Source organism: Vombatus ursinus, unplaced genomic scaffold (genome assembly GCF_900497805.2).
Source record: "Vombatus ursinus unplaced genomic scaffold, bare-nosed wombat genome assembly UNPS02009975.1, whole genome shotgun sequence".
Taxonomy (NCBI): Eukaryota; Metazoa; Chordata; class Mammalia; order Diprotodontia; family Vombatidae; genus Vombatus; species Vombatus ursinus.
In genome coordinates this window covers 4978372-4998084 of record NW_020949753.1, presented here as the reverse complement: position 1 = coordinate 4998084, position 19713 = coordinate 4978372, and the positions used below count along the sequence as shown (strand labels likewise).

The 19713-nt window shown below is 36.8% G+C and overlaps 1 protein-coding gene across 1 annotated transcript in view; it reads right to left on the bottom strand.

The window, feature by feature from the left end:
• Window positions 1-9368: 9368 nt before the first annotated feature.
• The window catches only part of HSD17B11 (hydroxysteroid 17-beta dehydrogenase 11), a 34591-nt gene continuing 24246 nt past the window's right edge, over window positions 9369-19713 (bottom strand). The window contains exons 6-7 of the mRNA XM_027853388.1: window positions 16102-16218; window positions 9369-10461 (exon numbers count right to left, since the gene is read on the bottom strand). Coding sequence (XP_027709189.1) covers window positions 10371-10461; window positions 16102-16218 — 208 coding nt within the window. The 3' untranslated portion in view covers window positions 9369-10370. The remainder of the gene's footprint in view (window positions 10462-16101; window positions 16219-19713) is intronic.

Below are 19713 nucleotides of genomic sequence, written 5' to 3'. Positions count from 1 at the left end.
GAGAGAAAAGAAGAATATAGAAATAGGCTTTCAAAGGAATTTTAAAGAGAAAAAAGCTTAGGGGTTTCAATTTAAGAGTCCGACAAGTGAAACTCAATTAGCTGATGATTATTTCCATGACATGTTTTCAAAATTCATATCTCACCATGTAGAGGAACTGACCATGTAGTTCATAAACCGCAACTATCTGCTTACTTTTTTCCCTAAAATATCAGTTCTAAAACAATTGATTTATGCAGTAGGGAGTATAAAGCTCAGTAATGGGGGAAGTCTGGAGCCTTATTGAAAATATGAACAATCCAATTTATAACTCTTTAGTGATCAGGTAGAGATGTGTGAACATTTGAAATTCAAGAAGAGAAATCTATTAAATAGAGATTGTTCTCATAAATCTACAGAGCTTCAGACTTTATTCTCATTCTGTAGACAATTTTATTAACATAGTGGCTATTCATTTTGGTTTATATCTCCTTAATACACACTTAAATTCTAAAAGGGAGAAAGTTTGTTTTGATTTATTTACATCAACATAATTTAGCATCTTCAGAATTCATTTTTGTGATGTCTTATTGAGTATCATTTGAATTTATACATTGTTGAGTAAAGAAAATTTTGTTTAAAAACATTGATGTTTACATAATGCTTTAAAGTTTGCAAAACTCTACACATAGTTTCAACATTTGACTCTCAAAACAGCCTTGTAAGGTAAGTATTGTTATCATCATTTTAAAGAGGAGGAGGGGCAGCTAGGCGGTACAGTGGATAGAACACTGGTCCTGGATTCAGGAGGACCTGAGTTCAAAACTGGCCTCAGACACATAACACTAGCTGTGTGACCCTGGGCAAGTCACTTAACCCCATCACCTAGCCAAAAAAAAAAAAAAGAGGAGGAAACTGAGGCTCAGAGAAGTGAGCCTCATGCCCATGATCACAAAGCTTATAAGTATTAAAGGTAGAGTTTCAACTTAGGTCTTCCTGGCTCTGTCTTTGTTGACTCTAATTCTTGAGGACTAGAAGAAATTGAGAATTAATCCAGAGGATCAAATGAAATAATAATTGTAAATTATTTTGTAATGTAATGTAAACACAGTGCCTGGCACATAGTAGTTGCTAGTTAAGTGTTAGTTATGATGAAGATGATGATGATGATGATGATGATGATGACGATGTCTGGGTCATATAGTTTCTCAATATGGAATGAACACTGTACTAGAAAATATATAAATACTTGTCAACTTATCACGCTTGTCAGTTGGCCAAGTACAAAGACTTTCACAGTCAGACTCTTCTCAGATTTGGTGACCACTATAAAAATTTTGTGAAGAACTAAGCCATCATTACTGAGCCTCTAATGTTCTCACTTGTAGATATTTGGTGGAGAAGGATCAAAAGCAGAAAGGTGAGAAAGGACAGTCTGGCCTGACCCTTACAACACTATTTGGAGATCACTAGGAAGATAAATATGAACAGGCTTCCAGGACAAGGTCAGTTGCCTCACATCTTCACCTGTGTTGGTTTATGCAGATACAGTACAAGCAAGCTCTTTTTGTAACACCTTGATACTAATCTTTCGAGCAGTGTTACAGGAAGTGAGACCTGTTATTGTGTATACAAGTTAAAATTCTTGGCTTTGAAGAGGGTAGTAACCAAGAAGTTCAAAGACTGTGTTAAATACAGCCAGATTTCAAGTATGAAAAGATAATAACCCACTGTCACGTTTTGACCAGTGCTGTTGAATAATGTCTGCTAGAGATGGGTAGCAGCATTAGCCAAATATGAGTTTAGCTTACATCGTTGACCAGTGAAGACTAATGCAGATGCCCTTTTCCATGACCACATGAGTGTGAACTATGATAATACCCATTGAAAGGGTGAAAATGATATGTGACATATAGGGAGGCAGGCCTCCATCACAAGGAAGTGCAGTTGAAAGTTTAGAATGTCCACCAGAGAGAATATAATCAGTAGAGTAAATCCTGTAGCATTTGGAAAAAATCATCTCTGCTTCTGGTTGTCTTTGGATAGCTGGTAGCAGAAGTAAGAGCATGAAAAAAGGTGATGTGAAGTGATAAAGACCAAGAAGGGAGGGTGTGATCTTAGGGAACGCAAGTTTTGTCTTGTAGAGGGAACCCAGCTGTTTAGAAAATGGCAGAACCTGAAACTGTTTGATGGGCTGATGGACTGCTATACTGGACTGTCACTGATCTCACACATAGTATCAGGGAAGGGTTGGTGCTACTCCAGGCATTATGTTCTATCACCATGAAATCAAGATATGATGACTTTGAACACTTGGATCAAGAGAGAACATCTGAGTTAAACTGACTCTTCTTGTGCTGCTTACTCGTAATCCTGGCCAATTACTTGAATTCTAAACTCTTTGTTAAGGTAAAAGTCTGCTTCCAATGTGAAGAGTGTACTGTCCCAAGCTTCGGGGGTTTGTACAGCTGTTTTCAGAGGTATTTCTAGGGAACTATAAATTTTTGGTTCTTCCAAGGTGGTATGATAAGGGGCGAGGTGTTTCCTCTCCACCGCCACAACAAGCTCCACCACGCCAGCATTCCTCCTCACCCCAGGACCGCCCCTCAGAACTATGACTTAGATCCCAGCACCGGTAAAGCAAGAGATTTCTGCCTCAGCTCTGGCAAAGAGATCCCTGCAATCCCCCTCTGATCAGCTACTTGATTTCCCCTCAGTCTGTGGGCCGGAAGCTCAGGAAAAAGCCGGGGCCCCGGGCCGCGCTTGAGACTTGCTGCTGAGACCTAGCTCCTCTCTTACTGCATAGCTTTTCTCTTACCGCAGTCACAGACTTTTTCCACTGAACTTCCACGCTGTCTTTGGCCTTCAGGGGTTGAGAAGTCTGGAAACCGCCACAGCTGCCTATAATTCAGTCCTCTGAGGCCTGCTCCAGAGTCGCTGCAGCTTGTGCACCCACGCTGAACTGCACTCCTCTGCCCGCCCGGCGTGATACACCTTTCTGATCAACCATCCAGGCTGCCTTTGGCTGGAAATTTGTTTCACTCTGTCTTTTTGTGGGTTCTGCTGCTTTAGAATTTGTTTAAAGCCATTTTTTTAGGTATTTGGAGGGCTTTGGGAGAGAGCTCAAGACAGTCACTGCTTTCCCTCTGCCATCTTGGCTCCGCCCGACTAAGTTAATTAAAAATAGATTTTACTGGCCTAAGATAGCAGCAGATCTCTGTAAGTAGTGTAAGACCTGCACTCAATGTGTTCAGAGTAAACAGCTCCTAACTCATGCTTGCATATTTGAAGAGTATAAGTATTAGTGAATCACTAGAGTATGTGTATTTATAAAGTTTATCTCTGGAAGGAGGTAGGAAGAGCATGAATATTGCCCTAGTGACAAGACACCATTTCACCTGGTATGTCAAGTTGTACCCAACCAACATTGAGTGTATGGAGTGCTGGGCCTGGAGTCAGGAAGACTCATCTTCCTGAGTTCAAATCTGGTCTCAGACACTTACTTGATGTGTGACTCTGGTCAAGTTGATTAACCCTGTTTGTCTCAGTTTCCTCATCTGTAAAATGAGCTACAGAAGGAAATGGCAAACCACTCCAGAATCTTTGCTAAGAAAACCCCAAATGCGGTCATGAAGAATTGGATATGACTGAAACAACTGAACAATACCACCCAACCAAGAACAAGAAAACGTCTATAGTTGTTAAAGTATTGAAGGAGGAATATTTTTCAATGTATGGCTTCTCTTTCAGGAAATGTAGGACTACATCTTATACCTCAGCAAGATGCATACTGCTGAACATACTGGCGACTTGGAAGTCTGAGCCCAGTGCAATGTTTCTTACAGCAAGCCTACTGTCTGCATACAACAGTACCAATTATAATATCACAGATTTTATTCCACACTTACTGATAGTTGGACAGGAGCCATGGTTGCCTACTAATATGTGTCTTGGGGTCCCAGGGGAAGAGGACATAGAGATTCACTATGTGTATGTACTTTGCCTGAGGATTGGTAAAGGAAGTCTATCACTTAGGTATAGCCTTCCCTCAGAAAAGCTCTCATAGAAACAGAAAGCATGATGTAACATATATCATGTCAAGAAATTGATAGCATGATGCTTGAATTTGCTATCAAGAACTTAACTAAGACCATTCTAAGAAATCTTGGTATATAGGGAAAGTATATGAAAGTGAACCAATGGAAACTATCCCAGAGCAAGTAGTAAGATTGGACAACCTGTTAGTATATAAAGTAGCCCCAGAGAGTGTTTGGGACTTATTAGGACAACACATTGCATTTATTACTCATAGGAGAGTTAGTTGGATTCCCTGGTGCACAGGAGAATGATGGAATTAACCAAAGAGGTTCAAAAAAAGAGGAGCTCACTTACCAGATGTAGGTGGACTTTTAAATCTAGACAGTGATTTATGTCAGTGGGATCAAACTAAAATAGAAAACTGATCCCTGCAGGTAGCATACTGACTTGGAAAATCACAAATTAACATTATCAATGTTTTATTGGGTTTTTGTTTATTTTGTTAAGCACTTCCCAGTTACATTTTAAGCCTGAGTTTTGCAGCCGTATGTGGTCCGTAAGTTTGATACTTCTGATTTATGTGATCAAAACCAGAGAGGATTATGGGGCAGTCATATTGGGTAGAGTCAACTAGCATTTTTAAAAAAAAATATTTATTTTTAGTTTTCAACATTCACTTCCATAAGATTTTGAGTTTTAATTTTTCTCCTCCTCCTCCTCCTCCCTCCCCAAGACAGTATGTAATCTTATATAGGCTTTACCTATACATTAATATTACACATATTTTCACATTAGTCATGATGTATAGAAGAATTAGAACTAATGGGAGGAACCATGAGAAAGAAGAAGTAAAACAAAACGACAAGTGAAAAGGAGAGCAAATAGTATGCTTCCATCTGCATTCAGACTCCATGATTCTTTTTCTGGATGTGGATAGCATTTTCCATCATGAGTCTTTTGGAGTTGTCTTAGATCCTTGCATTGCTGAAAAGAGTTAAGTCTATCTAAGTCAGTCATTGCACAATGTGTCTGTTACTGTGTACAATGTTCTCCTTGTTCAGCTCATTTCACTCAGCATCAGTTCATATAAGTCTTTCCAGGTTTTTCTGAAGTCCACTTGCTCATCATTTTTTATAGCAAATAGTATTCCATTACATTCATATACCACAACCTGTTCAGCCATTCCCCAATTGCTGGGCATCCCCTCAATTTCCAATTCTTTGCCACCACAAAAAGAGCTACTATAAATATTTTTGTATATGTAGGTCTTTTTCCCATTTTTATGGTCTCTTTGGGATACAGACCTAGAAGTGGTATTGTTGAGTTAAGTATGCACAATTTTATAGCCCTTTGGGCATAGTTCCAAATTGCTCTCCAGAATGGCTGGATCAGTTCACAACTCCACCAACAATGCATTAGGGTTCCAATTTTCCCACATCTTCTCCAATATTTATCACTTTCCTGTTTTGTCGTGTTAGCCAATCTGATAGGTGTGATGTGGCAACTCAGAGTCATTTTGACTTGCATTTCTCTAATCAATAGCAATTTAGAGCATTTTTTCATATGACTACAGATAGCTTTAATTTCTTCCTCTGAAAACTGCCTGTTCATATCCTTTAACCATTTGTCAATTGGGGAATGACTTGTATTCTTATAAATTCGACTCAGTTCTCTATATATTTTAGAAATGAGGCACTTATCAGGGACACTGACTATAAAAATTGTTTCCTAGCTTTCTGCTTCCCTTCTAATCTTGATTACACTGGCTTTGCTTGTGCAAAACCTTTTTAATCTAATGTAATCAGTCATCCATTTTGTATTTTATAATGTTCTCTATCTCTTGTTTGGTCATAAATTCTCTTCTCCATAGATCTGATAGGCAAACTATTCCTTGCTCTCCTAGTTTGCTTATAGTATCAGTCTTTATATCTAAATCATGTACCCATTTTGACTTTATCTTGGTATAGTGTGTAAGATATTGGTTTATGCCTAGTTTCTGCCATACTATTTTCCAGTTTTCCCAGCAGTTTTTGTTAAATAGTGAGTTCTTATCCCAGAAGCTGGAGTCTTTGGATTTATCAAACAGTAGATTACTATAGTCATTGACTGTTGTGTCTTGTATACCTAACTTATTCCACTGATACACTACTCTATTTCTTAGCCAGTACCAACTAGTTTTGATGATTGCTGCTTTATAATACAATTTAAGATCTAGTACAGCTAGGTTACCTTCCCTTGCATTTCTTTTCATTAGTTCCCTTGATATTCTGGACCTTTTGTTCTTCCAGATGAATTTTGTTTTTGTTTTTTCTAGCTCTATAAAATAATTTTTTGGCAGTTTGATTGGTATGGCACTGAATAAGTAAATTAACTTGGGTAGAATTGTCATTTTTATCATATTATCTGGGCCCACCCATGAGCAACTGATCTTTTCCCAATTATTTAGATCTGACTTTATTTGTGTGAAAGGTGTTTTGTAATTGTGTTCATGTAGTTCCCAGTTTTGTTTTGGCAAGTAGACTCCCAAATATTTGATAATGTCTACAGTAACTTTAAAAGGAATTTCTCTTTCTAGCTCTTGCTGATGGCTTTGCTAGTAATATATAGAAATGCCGATGATTTACGTGGGTGTATTTTATATCCCGCAACTTTGTTAAATTTGTTTATTATTTCAAGTAATTTTTTTGCTTGATTCTCTAAGTATACCATTATATCATCTGCAAAGACTGATAGCTTTGTTTCTTCTTTGCCTATTCTAATTCCTTAAATTTCCTTTTCTTCTCTTATTGCTAAAGCTAACATTTCTAGTAGCATATTGAATAACAGCATTTATTGAGTACCTACTATGTGCCAGTCAGTGTGCTAAGCACTAGGGATGAAAAGAAAGGCAAAAATCTGTCTCTCCCCTCAAGGAGCTCACAATCTAATGAGAGAGATAACACACAAACAACTGTGTACAAACAAACTAAATACAGGATAAATTAGAGATAATCAAAAGGGAAGATACAACAATTAAAGGGGACTGGGGAAAGGCTTCCTATAGAAGGTGGGATTTTAGCTGAGACTTGAAGGAGTCGAGGAGAGCAGGGAGACAGAGATGAAGGAGAGCATTCCAGGCATGGAGGACAGCTCATGAAAATGCTCTGTCAGAAGACGGAAGCGTCTTGTCCAAAGAAAAGGAAGGAGACCGTTGTGGCTGTATTGTAGAGTACGTGGAATGCAACGAAGTCTAGGAATAGTGGAAAGGTAGAAGGGACCAGGTCATGGAGGGCTTTTAAAGCCAAACTGAGGATTTTATATTTGATCCCAGAGGTAAAAGGGAGCCCCTGGAGTTGATCATATAAAGTGATATGGCCGGACCACTTTAGGGAGATGACAGATGAATGGAGGAGGAACTGGAGTGGGGAGACGTAAGGCAAGGAGACCACCTTGCAGGTTATTGCAATAGTGTAGGTCTGAGGTGATGAGGGCCTGAACCAGCATGGTTGCAGCGTCAGAGGAGAGAAAGGGGTATAAATGAGAGATGTTGTGAAGGTAGAAATGATAGGATTTGACAACTGATTGGATATGGAGGTGGGGTATGAGAGAGTGAGGAGTGGAGGACGACACCTAAGTTATGGGCCTGGATAAATGCGAGCACTTGAAAGTAAAGAGGGAAAATTGGAAGACTGCGGGATGTGGGGGGAAAGAGAATGAGTTCAGCTTTGGATATATGTGTAGAAAGTCCGTGGGACATCCATTTCTAGATGTCCAGTAAGCAGTTGAAGATGTAAGTCAGAAGATCAAATTCTGCATTAGAAACTTTCCAACTCTGATTTAGGGCACCACTTAACTGCTTTGTGCCTCAGTTTCTTTATCTGTATAATCAAGCGAATGAACTTGATGGTCCCCAACATCTCTTTCACATCTAAATCTATCATCCTATGGTCTAGGTGGGAGGCCTAAGGGAAAAGAAGTCATCCATAGTGTTTGGAGACTGTGGTATTCAGCCTGGACCACTGACAAGCTCAGGAGTGGGTGCAAAGCTATTGGCTGATTGCAATAAAAGTGACAAGACTATTCATCTAGTAAAGATGAGGAACCATGGAAGAAGTGGTGATCTCTACCTTTTCTAAGGGTACTGTATTCTGCTTAGCATTCTACCTAAATGTTTAATTTCTTATCAGAGAATGACTGGGATGAGTTAGGATATGACTCATAATATTCACACACAAAGATGCCTTTGGAATGCATACATTACTGAGCCAGGAGGGATTGCAGATTTTTAGTGAAATCAGTGAATGGAAAACATAGCTTAAATGCTACATATATATATATACACACATACACACATATATATACACATAGATATAGATATATACACACACACTATATATATATATATATATATATATACATGCACCCACAAACATATATATACACACATACATACATATACATACACACATAGATCTAGATCTATATATGATAGGGGTCTGGTGGGCAAGACAGGGAGAATTTGATTATTCTCTGGAATATGTCAGGAAAACATATCCAGCTGTTAAAGTGTAGCATGTTAACATAACAGCAACAAAAAGTACAGCGTGTTATATGTACTTGTGAAACTTAACATTTCCTATATATTCTATTGACTCTCAATTCTATTGAGCTTAACAAAGAGTTGAAACTAATGTTATTATTCTCAACTTCCCATATCTTCAAACAAAATCCAGGATTGTAACCAAAATCTTCAACTACTTCTGTTAAGATTATTTGATGCAAAGATAGCAGATGCATTAGGACTTCACTGGACAAATCACAAAATATAAGCTCCTTGAGGAAAGGGGCTGTTTTTGCTTTCTTTTGGTATCTCCAATGCATAGTACAGTGCTTGGCACATAGTAAACACTTAATAACTGTTTGCTAACTGACATAAAATAAAACCAGACACTAAGTCCCCAGCCTTAAAATCTGAGTAACGATGGTCTTCTCTCTCCTGATAGCTTCCTTAAATAGCAGGTTATCAATTGTCAAGAGAGGTAGGTGAGCTCTTTTGGGTCATGCCAATTGCAGATCTCTGAGGGCCAATGTAAATCCTTGCATCCATTTTGCTGGTGTGGTTGTATATGTTTGGCATACTTTTGCAAGTGGGTTCTTTAAACAGAAATCTACCTAATTTGTCTTCTGTTTCACTTGTAGTGGTACTATTGCATTGCTTTCTTTTCTAAATGTAATTTCCTATCTAGGGAGCTTCTTTAATCCTGAAATTTTTTCTTTACAATTTCTTTACAATTTTTAAGAAAAATAGACTATTTTGAGTCAGACTCTATCCTGGAACATGGAAACACTAAAGAAAATATAGATACCAAAGATTTAGATTTAATTCCTTTATTATCATTATTCATAAATATGTTCCTTGCCTCAAGTCCAAAAGTTTATTGTTGAGATATTTCCATTTCAACAATACATCTATAATTCCTTAGTTTCATACCTGAGACAAAAAACTTGGTATTAGAATAGAGGATATTTCCCTCTTTTAAAAAAAAGTTCTATTGTCTTTTGTTTTTGCCCCAGTCATTTCCTCTTAACATCCCCATATTTTAAACCTCTTTGTAAAAAAAAAAAAAATGTTATATTTCAGAAAAAAAACTTAACAAATTGTCTGAATCACCATTTCTTGTTCCAAAGGAAGTTCTGTCTCCAAATGCCCCTACAGTCAACTTCACTCAGATAATGATACACTTCTATCTTTTGATTAGAGACATATTAAGATCTGGGTTCAAGCCCAACTTCTGACACATACTGCCTCCGTGACTTGGCTAGCCTTTCAGTGTTCCAGGAAACTCTTGAAGACTTTAAATTGAAGTACAGTTGCAGATCTGTATGGATACAGACATTTTCCTGACTAAGACTTCCCTATACTGTTGATATCACAGGTCTGGGTTAAAAAAAAAAAAAGTTCTGAACGATGTCATAGAGAAAAGGAGGAGTCATCTCTTCTAGAATGTTGAATTGTTAAAAAACTTACATGTAACTGAAGTATAAAAATTTGAGTGTGAGCTTTGAAGAGCTGTCATCAAAGGAGGTTGTAAGCTATTCTGCAGGTGGAATAGTTTGTGATACCAAGGTGCAAAAATGAGAGCATTCTCTCATCATTGGATATGACTGTCAGGGGGCAAATGAAAATTAGTATGGTTCAGGAAAAATTTGTTATTAGAGAAAGAGAATCACAAAAAATAGAAACACTCAAATCTTCAAGTCCTGGATAAGCTGCATCTGAATTACATCAAATAGTAGCCATTCTTCAGGAAGGAAGTATATCTTAATATATGACATGAAGTAATGATCTTCATGAAGGAAATGCTCCAAGGCATTTATTGTGCTTTGTTTTTTAATCCAATCACTGCATCAAACTTAACATTCATGATGCGTCTCATGGCATTCTGGAAACGTTCTGGAAGGAGTCTAAAAGAAAGACAATGCATGAAAGAATTTAAGAAATCAGTATTGGAGGTCTTGTAGGCAGTATCTGCATAACAACTGTCCTTACGTTTAGTTACATTTCAAAGATTCCTTCATGTTCAAGTCTCCATATTGTGTAGGATCAAGAACCTGAGTTTCAGCACATCCTCTGAACCAGACGACTGAGGTCCGTGTTCATCAAAGGGAGGCTGAACTGCTCTTTGGGACAAGAAGAGAGAAGCTTAAGTCTCCAGGTTTTAAAACTACATATATTAATGGTGGGAGAGGGGTAATTTGAAGTTTAATAAATGATATTTTCTAGGAAATACAGATTTATCTTTTCCCTCTTAAGAGCTTATGCAACTCATTTAATTTCTTTTAGACTGATGATTCATTGGTTAAGGGAACTCCCTGTGAAGTAATCCCCTCTATCACCATGTATTAGCAGCTATTCTGCAACTGACAGTTTAAGAGAGTTGCCTGAGACACTAGGAGGTCAAATGACTTGCTCGTAGCTGCAGAGACAGGATATATCAGAGGCAGCCCTTGAATTCAGGTCTTCCTGTCTCCAAGGTAAGAACTGTTCACTATGTCTTGCTGCCTCTTATGGAATACATTTAATTTCTTTAAAGCAGAACACTAGACCCTGAACACAGTAAGCATAAGGCTACTAATCTTGAAATTCATACTGAAACATACCAGGAAGTGATCAAATAAGAGGCATTGCTAAGTATGAATGCATATTAGTACCTGATCGTTTATTTGTTCAGAAAGAAGTCAAACAAGTAGATCACTCAGTTCAATAGCATATGGGGTATGAAAAGGTTTTGATCACACTGCATTTAGTTCATGAAATCATAGACTTCATCTAGTCCTACACCCTAGCTAAAGCATAAATTTCCTTGGTAATACCTCTGACAGGACATCCTCATCTTGAACCTTTCCACTCATATAAGTCTTCCCAGATTTCTCAGAAACTCTCTTTGTTCATTTCTTACAGCATAAAGGTATTCCTTTATAGTCATCTGCCATAATACATTCAGTCATTCCCCAAGTGATGGGCATGCCTGTTAGATTTCTGTTCTTTGGCACTACAAGAAAAGCTGCTATAAATGTTTTTTGTATACATGGGTGCTTTTCCTCTTTCACCTATTTTTTTGCAGTACAGACCTAGTAGTGGAATCATTGAGCCAAAGGGCATGCACAGTTTAGTAACTTTGGGTCATAGTTCCAAAATGCTCTCCAGAATGGCTGGACTATTATTCATTCCTCCAACAGTGAGTGCATCAATCTGCCTGTTTTCACTGCAGTTCCTCCAACATTTGTTATTTTCTTTTTCTTTTGTCAGTTTTGATAATTTGATGGGTATAGGGAAGAACAACAGAGCTGCTTTAATTTGCAATCACCAATAAATAAATAAATAAACTCATTTTAATTTAATTAGTGATTTACATTTTTCCACATAGCTATAGAAAGCTTAGATTTCTTCCCATGAGAGCTGCCAACTTTCAACCATTTATCATTCAGATAATGGCTCTTATTCTTTTTGAATCAGTTTCCTACATATTTGGGAAATGAAACCTTTATCAGACAAACAATGCAAATTTTTTTTTCCTAGTTAATTATTTCCTTTCTAATCTTAACTGTATTGGATTCGTGTGAAACCTTTAAAATTTCACGTAATCAATATTGTCCATTTTCTCTCCTATAATCCTCTCTTTCACTTTTTGGTCATGGATTTTCCTCCTCTTCATAGAAAATAATTTCTTTTTTCTTCTAATTTGTTTATGATGTATCTGGGTCATATAACCATTTGAAGTTTATATTAGTATATGGTGTAAAGTAATGATCTAAATCTAATTTCTGCCATACTGCTGTCCAGTTTTCACAACAGTTTTTGTCAAATAGTGAATCCTTAACCACTGGCTGGTACTGTAGGGTTTATCAAACATTATGTTAATATGTTTCTTTGCTTTTGTACATTGTATACCTAATCTGTTACCCTGGCCAGTGTATTTTTATAATCAATGCCAAAACTTTTTGATAATTACTGTGGCATATTTTTTCATTTCCGGTAGAGGTATATTAAAGTTCTCTTCTATTACAGTTTTCCTATTTCTATCTGTAATTCATTTAGCTTTTTCTTTCAGTATTTAGATACTATTCCATTAATGTATATATGTTAAGTATTAAAATTAATTCATTGTCCATGGTACTTTTCAGCAAAACTTAGAATACCCATTTACCTCTTTTAATTAAGTCTATTTTTGCTGTTGCCTTATCTGAAATCATGCTTGCTACCCTGGGTTTTTTGAGTCTAGTTAAGGCATAATAGATTTTGCTACAACATCTTATTTTAACTATGTGTTAGTCTTTATGATTCAAGTGTTTCTGCTAAGCAACATATCGTTGGATTTTGCTTTCCAATATATTTTCCTAACTTTTTTTGGTTTACATGAGTTAAAATCATTCAAACTCACAGTTATGATCATTAGTTGTGTATTTACATCCCTCTTATTTTCATACTATTTCCTCTTTGTTTCCCATCCCTTCTTTATTATCCTTTTTTTCTTTCCTTTTAACCACCTCTCCAAACAAAACAAAACAAAACAAAACTTTAGGGTTATTTTCCTTCTTACTAATCCCTCCTTGAATTACCCTTCCTCTTAGTCCCCCCCCCCCTTTCCCCTTTCTTATTCTCTCATTTCCATGTTGAGTTGAAAGTACTTCCATACCTAACTCTTATGTGTGTGTCTCCTACACTCTTCGGAGATGGAAGTGTGGTTCATGTAATATTTTCTCTACCTCTTCCATGTTTGTATAGACTTTTATCTATGCATCCTACAGAAAAGTTCCCCATCCTTCCTCTTCTCCCTTTCCCTAGTGTAGCCTTTCTCCCCTCCTTTCCTTTCTTCTTTAGACATCATCAAAACACAACAAAACTACTCCCAGGCCCTCTGTCTCATGTGACTCCCTCTGACCCCCTCATGACATTAGGGTTCTAAAGGGACTCTTGTATTATCCCCACCTCCACCAGGATGTAAACAGTTCATCCTCATAAAGTCTCTTCTGAATGTTCATTGTATTTACCTTTTTATGTTTCTCTGGACTTGTGGTTATATTTTAGTGTTTTTTATTCAACTCTATTCTTTTATTTGGAAATGCTTGGAAATACTCTATTTCAGTGAAGATCCATTTTTCACCCCCCTGCAGTATTTTACTCAGTTTTGTGAGCTAAGTTATTCTTGACCTATATCCTTGGCCTTCTGGAACCCTCTGTTTGTAATACTTCTGGGCATTTTTTTTTCATTTCATGAAATGATATCCAGGCTCTTTTTTTTTTTGCCATGGTTTTCAGGTAGTGCAATTATTAAATTATCTCTCCTCAATCTGTTTTATTGGTCAGTTGTTTATGACGTGAGATACTTTATATTTTCTTCTATTTTTTCAATATTGTGATTTTGTTTTAATATTTTTCCTCATCTTCTATAGTCATTATCTTGGATCCATTCTAATTTTTAAGCAGTCGGTTGCTTGTGTTCAGCTATTACTTCTCTTTCTAAGTTTCTCTTCCATCGCTCTTATTTGTTTTATATTTCTTTCCTCTATTGCTCTCATGATAAGTTTTTTTAAAAAAAAATTTAACTCTTGCATAATTTAATTTCTTCTAGGAATTCTAGTTGATCTTTGTTTTTCTTTGAGGCTTTGCTTATAAGTGTTTTGGAATTATTCTCTTCTGGGTTCATGTCTTAGGGCATCATGGACATTATAATACTTTGTTAATATATTTTTATTCATTTTTGGTGCTGAGATCATCTTACCTGGGAATAGCAGCTCCTTTCTGGATCTCAGTAACCTCATCAAGACCATTTCCTTTGACCTGGGGGGAGGGCCCTTCCTTTGTCTGGAGTCTGAGCTCCCCTCTCTTCCAGAGATTGGACAGAGTTGTGAGGGAACATTTTCTTTCCCTAGCTGCTGTCAGAGGTCCCCTCACCTCTAGGTTTTTGAGGCCCCTTTCTTCACCCTGATAGCTGAGTCTGAGGACCCTCCTCCTCCTGGATCTGGATCAGAGTGGCTGAGGTCAGAGGGCTGAGGTGTGCTGTGGTCAGGCGTTGAGTTATGTAGAAGCCCAGGGGTGGACAGACTGAGCTATACTGCTTTCTTTCACTTTGCCTTTAATTGGCTGGTCTTTAATTGCCAGAAAATTCTTATACTGAGTTGAAATCTGTCTTCTTGTTATTTCTATCCACTGACCTTAGTTCTGCCCTCTGGAGCTTAACACAATAGGTCTAATCCCTTTATTACTTAAAGTTGGTGGTAATGTATATTGTAGCATAATCGATAATAACAATAAAAAGGAATGCTGGATTAGGAACCTGGAGAGCCGGTTTTGAAATCCTGGCTTGGCCATTTACTGGTTGTCAAGTTACTCTGTCTCTATGGATCTCAGTTTCCTTCTCTGCAAAGTGAGAATATTGGACCAGATGATCTCTAAGACTTCCTTCTAATTCTAAATTATGCTCCTTTGACCTCTAAGATCCCCTATAACTATACATCCTATGACTATTTCCTCTTCTTTAGGCTAATTCCTTTAACCAATTTTCATACAGCATCGTTTTGGACTTTTGTACCAGATGGTCATTTTATCCCTTAAGATGGAAATAAGGCTGATTTGGCATTACTTTTCTTAGTGAGCCCAAACTGCCCTCTATTGATCACATCTCCTTTTTCTGTATGCTAAAAAATTATATCATTTTTCCAGGAATCCACAGCAATCTCAGTCATCTATGATGTTCCCCCTCCCACTCCCTTTTTGAAAATTGGGATTAAATTTTCCTACCTACAGTCTTCTAGAACCTTCTCAACTATTGCCGAAAGATGATGGAGAATGCAATCACATTTGTTTATAGTTCACTACTTATGATGGAATTCCTCTGAGCCTAGAGTCTTGAACTTGTGGGTAAAAAAACCTGCATTTGTGAGTCCGCCAGAGACCGAAAGTTCCTGAATTTTTAAATTGTTCCCCTAACCTCAGCCCAGGCCTGTGGGAGGGAGATTTCTTTAACAGCTTCTTCAGAGAAGAGGTCATCATAGAAGATCACCCTATAGGAAGAAGACTAAAGCAATGCCACGAGGGACCAAGAGTAGACACTACCTACTCTGTGAGTTGCTCAGATGGTGAAAGTATGAGGTGAATGAGGAGTATTTAGTCAGCAGCCCTACTAAGTGTTTTGAGGGTACTCTTAAGTATTTTAATGGGCTATTTGATAGCTTCATATTTCCATATTTGTTTACCGGCTCCAATGAATCCTTCAAATCTTAGTTATTTCTGTGATAGAGCAAATAAAGGCTGTCAGCCTTACTCATAGCTGGGACCATCAAGACAGGAGTCATTCCATGGAGAACCTGCTTGGGGTGATGAGCCAAACAAAGATATTGACTCCTTCGGGGTCAGCCTTCACTAGTCCATGGGTAACATAAGTATACTTTTGAAAATTAAGTTCATTATTAAGCTTATTAATTTTTAGTAATTTAATTCTAGTAAATTAATTCTAAATAAGACTTTAAACATTTAATTTTAAATCTGACACAAACATCTAAGTTTTCATTTCTAATGCTGATACAAGTATAAAAGATGCTTACCTTTCCAGCACTGATACAAAACTTAAGGAAGATGGAACAAAAATCATTTTCTGTTCAGTCAGTATGCCCTTCATAAGCTTGTCTACTACTTCTTCTGGCTCCAGGGTAGGTAAAAACCTGAAATTAAAAGGAAATCTTTATCCAGCCTCAGACACTTGACACTTTCTAGCTGTGTGACCCTGAGCAAGTCAGTTAACTCCATTGCCTAGCAAAAACAAAACAAAACAAAAAAAGGAAATCTTTAAAAACTGGTCATATTTCACTAAGACTTTAGGCTTAACTTGATGACAAATATAATAAAAAAATTACCAATATAACCAAAGATGTTGATTGTGCTATAGAAATAATGACAGAAGTTAAACATTTACTATACATTGGGATTTTACTTGATTTAATTTTTTAGAACTATTAATTCTGTATAACAAGAGAAGTTATTTTACAACTTTAATACAACTTTTGCTGTATTATTCCAAGATACACAACGTGTATATATGTATATATTCACACACATACATGTACACACACAAAATATATACATGTTTTATAATACCTGTATATGCACATACATGTACATACACAACATATATGTATATGTACATATGCACACACACATACACACACATATAAGTCTTATTATCACTGATGAGTACATTCTTCTTTCTGTCCCAGGTTTCATCTTGCATTATTTGAAAAACTTTTCCTGTTCACTTGGCACCAATTAAAGGATGATGACTACTAGGTCTTTCTTGGTCCCCAAGTTCAAGGATTTGCTACATACAATTTCTAATGACCTCTTCCTGCTTCTTCAAACACTGCCACCAATCCCAAATGCCCTGGTCTGATGTCCATCCCCTATACATTCTGGACCACAAGAATGAATTTTTTAAGGACTTGTCAGGGGAAAGACTATAAAAATTTTAAAGTAATATGCTAGGATAAAGCAATTAGAAATTTGAATAAAAGAAATTGTATTATTCTAGATTAGGTGATCCTTAAACTTCCTAAATATATTCAATCTATTTAATGTTCCTAAGTCTGGCCCATAATCCACACCAGTGAGTAATGGGTTCAGAAGAGAATTGTGCCATGTCTTAATATACCACTATCCAATGTTGGGATCTGCTTGCCTAGTCAGGGTGTTGCAAGATTGCACATTTTTTACCATATTACGCTGACTCTCAAACAATCAAAAAGTCAACTTACTTGAATGGAATGTTTGGGGGATTCCACCCATAGTACTATGCCATCACTTAGCTAACTAGATATCTTCCTCTAATCCAGAGGAAGTGAAGACATACCACTGGTATACTGTTCCAAATAGCTCAAAATATAAATAACAATGTCATACTCAGATTTCATTTAAAAATTCCTTACTGAAAGTTAGATACCATCACACAAATCTGAATTACTTCTGAGATGTCCTTATTCTACATGTTCTTAATACTTATACAGGTAAGGCTGCAGCAACCTGAACAACTGATTTCAAACTATTGTTCAATATCTACATTAGTCTATTGGGTGGGTCTAATAATAATGATAGCTAGGATTTAGACAGCTGTTTTGAGGCTGGTATAAAACGAGTGTGCTCAGCACCTGTGTTCTAGGTTTGATGTAATCTGATTCTGTTCTCCTCCCCTTCTGCTCTTTGACTCACCCAGAGACCAATCAAAAGTTCTTATCTTGTTTTCTTTCCTTTTAAACTGAACTATTCTTTGTGGTTAGAGTTTGTTTTGTTTAGGACTAATCCTTTCTTTAATCTACCCTCTTTTGTACCCCACCCCCTAACTTCTCTCCTTTCTCTCCAATAGAGTGAAATGCATTTTGGCCCTCAGCAGTGTGCGTGTATTCATCCTCTTTGACCAGTTCAGATGAAAGCCAGGTTCAAGTGTCAGACTGTTTCCCCACCCTTTTCTCCTTGTTTGTATGCTTTGTGCATATTTGGGATAACTTTCTCTCACTCCCAAGTCTTGGTATTCTTTTCCCCTCAGTGTTCCTTTCTCCCTCCTTTTCTTTTCTCCTTTTTAGATCATCAACAACACCGCCCCCCCCCCCAAAAAATCCACTACCAGATCCTCTGTCTCATGTGACTCCCTCTATGACCCTGGATTATTAGAGGATTCTGAGAGGATACATATGTCGTCTCCCCATATTAGAATATTAAATAGTTTATCTTTGCTTTTCCCCTTACAATGCTCAGTAATATTTACATATTTACAGAATATATAATTTACACAAAATGTTTACATAAAATAATTTTTCTCTTGACTTTTAAATTATATTTCAAAGTTTCTATTCAGCTCTGTTCTTTTCATCTGCAATGCCTGGACACATCCTTCATTTCATTAAAGGTCAATTTTTTTGCCATCTAAGAATATACTGTTTTGCTAGGTAAATTATTCTCAGTTGTAAGCCTTTATCTTTTGCCTTCTTGAATACTGTATTCCAAACTTTTTGCTCCTTTAAAATGGTAGATGCTTAATCTTGTGCAATTCTGACTGAGGTAGATTCTTTGATACCTGAATCCTTTTTTTCTAACTACTTGCAGTATCTTTTCTTTGACCAGAAGTTCATTTTGGAGTTTCTTTCAGGAGGTAACTGGTGATTTTTTTTTCTATTTCTACTTTGCCCTCTGGCTCTAAAAGATCCAGGAGGTTTTTTCTATGATGTTTTGAAATATGATGTCTAGGCTCTTTTTTTTTTTTTTTGTCCACAACTTTCAGGTAGTCTTGGCTTAAATTATCTTTACTTGATCTGTTTTTCCAGGTCAGTGATTTTGCTATAAGATACCTTAAACCTCCTTCTATTTTTTCAGTCTTCTGACTTTGTTTTAATATTTCTTGCTGTCTCTTGGAGTCACTAACTTCTATTTGATTCATTCTACTTTTCAAGAGGGTTGTTGCTCAGGTTATGTGTTTTGTACCTCTTGGGATAAGAGGCACAAAATTAATTTTCTTTCCAATTCTTTCTTCCACAGCTCTCATTTGACCGACCCCCAACTTTCCCCCTAGTTCTTTCATTTCCTTTTCAAGGATTTGCTACATACAATTTCTAATGACCTTTTCCTGCTTCTTCAAACACTGACACCAATCCCGGATACCCTGGTCTGATGTTGACCCCTTATACATTCTAGACCCCAAGAGTGCATTTTTAAGGACTTATCAGGGGAAAGATTGTAACAATTTTAAAGTAATATGCTAGGATAAAGCAATTAGAAATTCTAGTATTTTTCTAGTACTCTCATTTCATTTATAAAATCATTTTAACTCTTTAAAAAACTTCATCTCACTGAGTGAAGTGAGCAGAACATTGTGCATAGTAATAGTCATGTTGTACGATGACTAACTTTGATAGACTTAGACCCTCTCATCAATACAAGCACCTAAGACATCTCCAAAAGTCTCATGATAGAAAATGCTATCCGCATCCATAGAATGAACTATGGAGTTTGAATGCAGATTGAAGCATACTATTTGCTATTTTTTTTCTTCTGTTTTGTTTCCTCTTTCTAGTGGTTCCTCCTATTGGTTCTAATTCTTCCTTACAACATGACTAATGTGAAAATATGTTTAATAAGAATGTATATGTATAGCCTATATCAGATTGTGAGCTGTC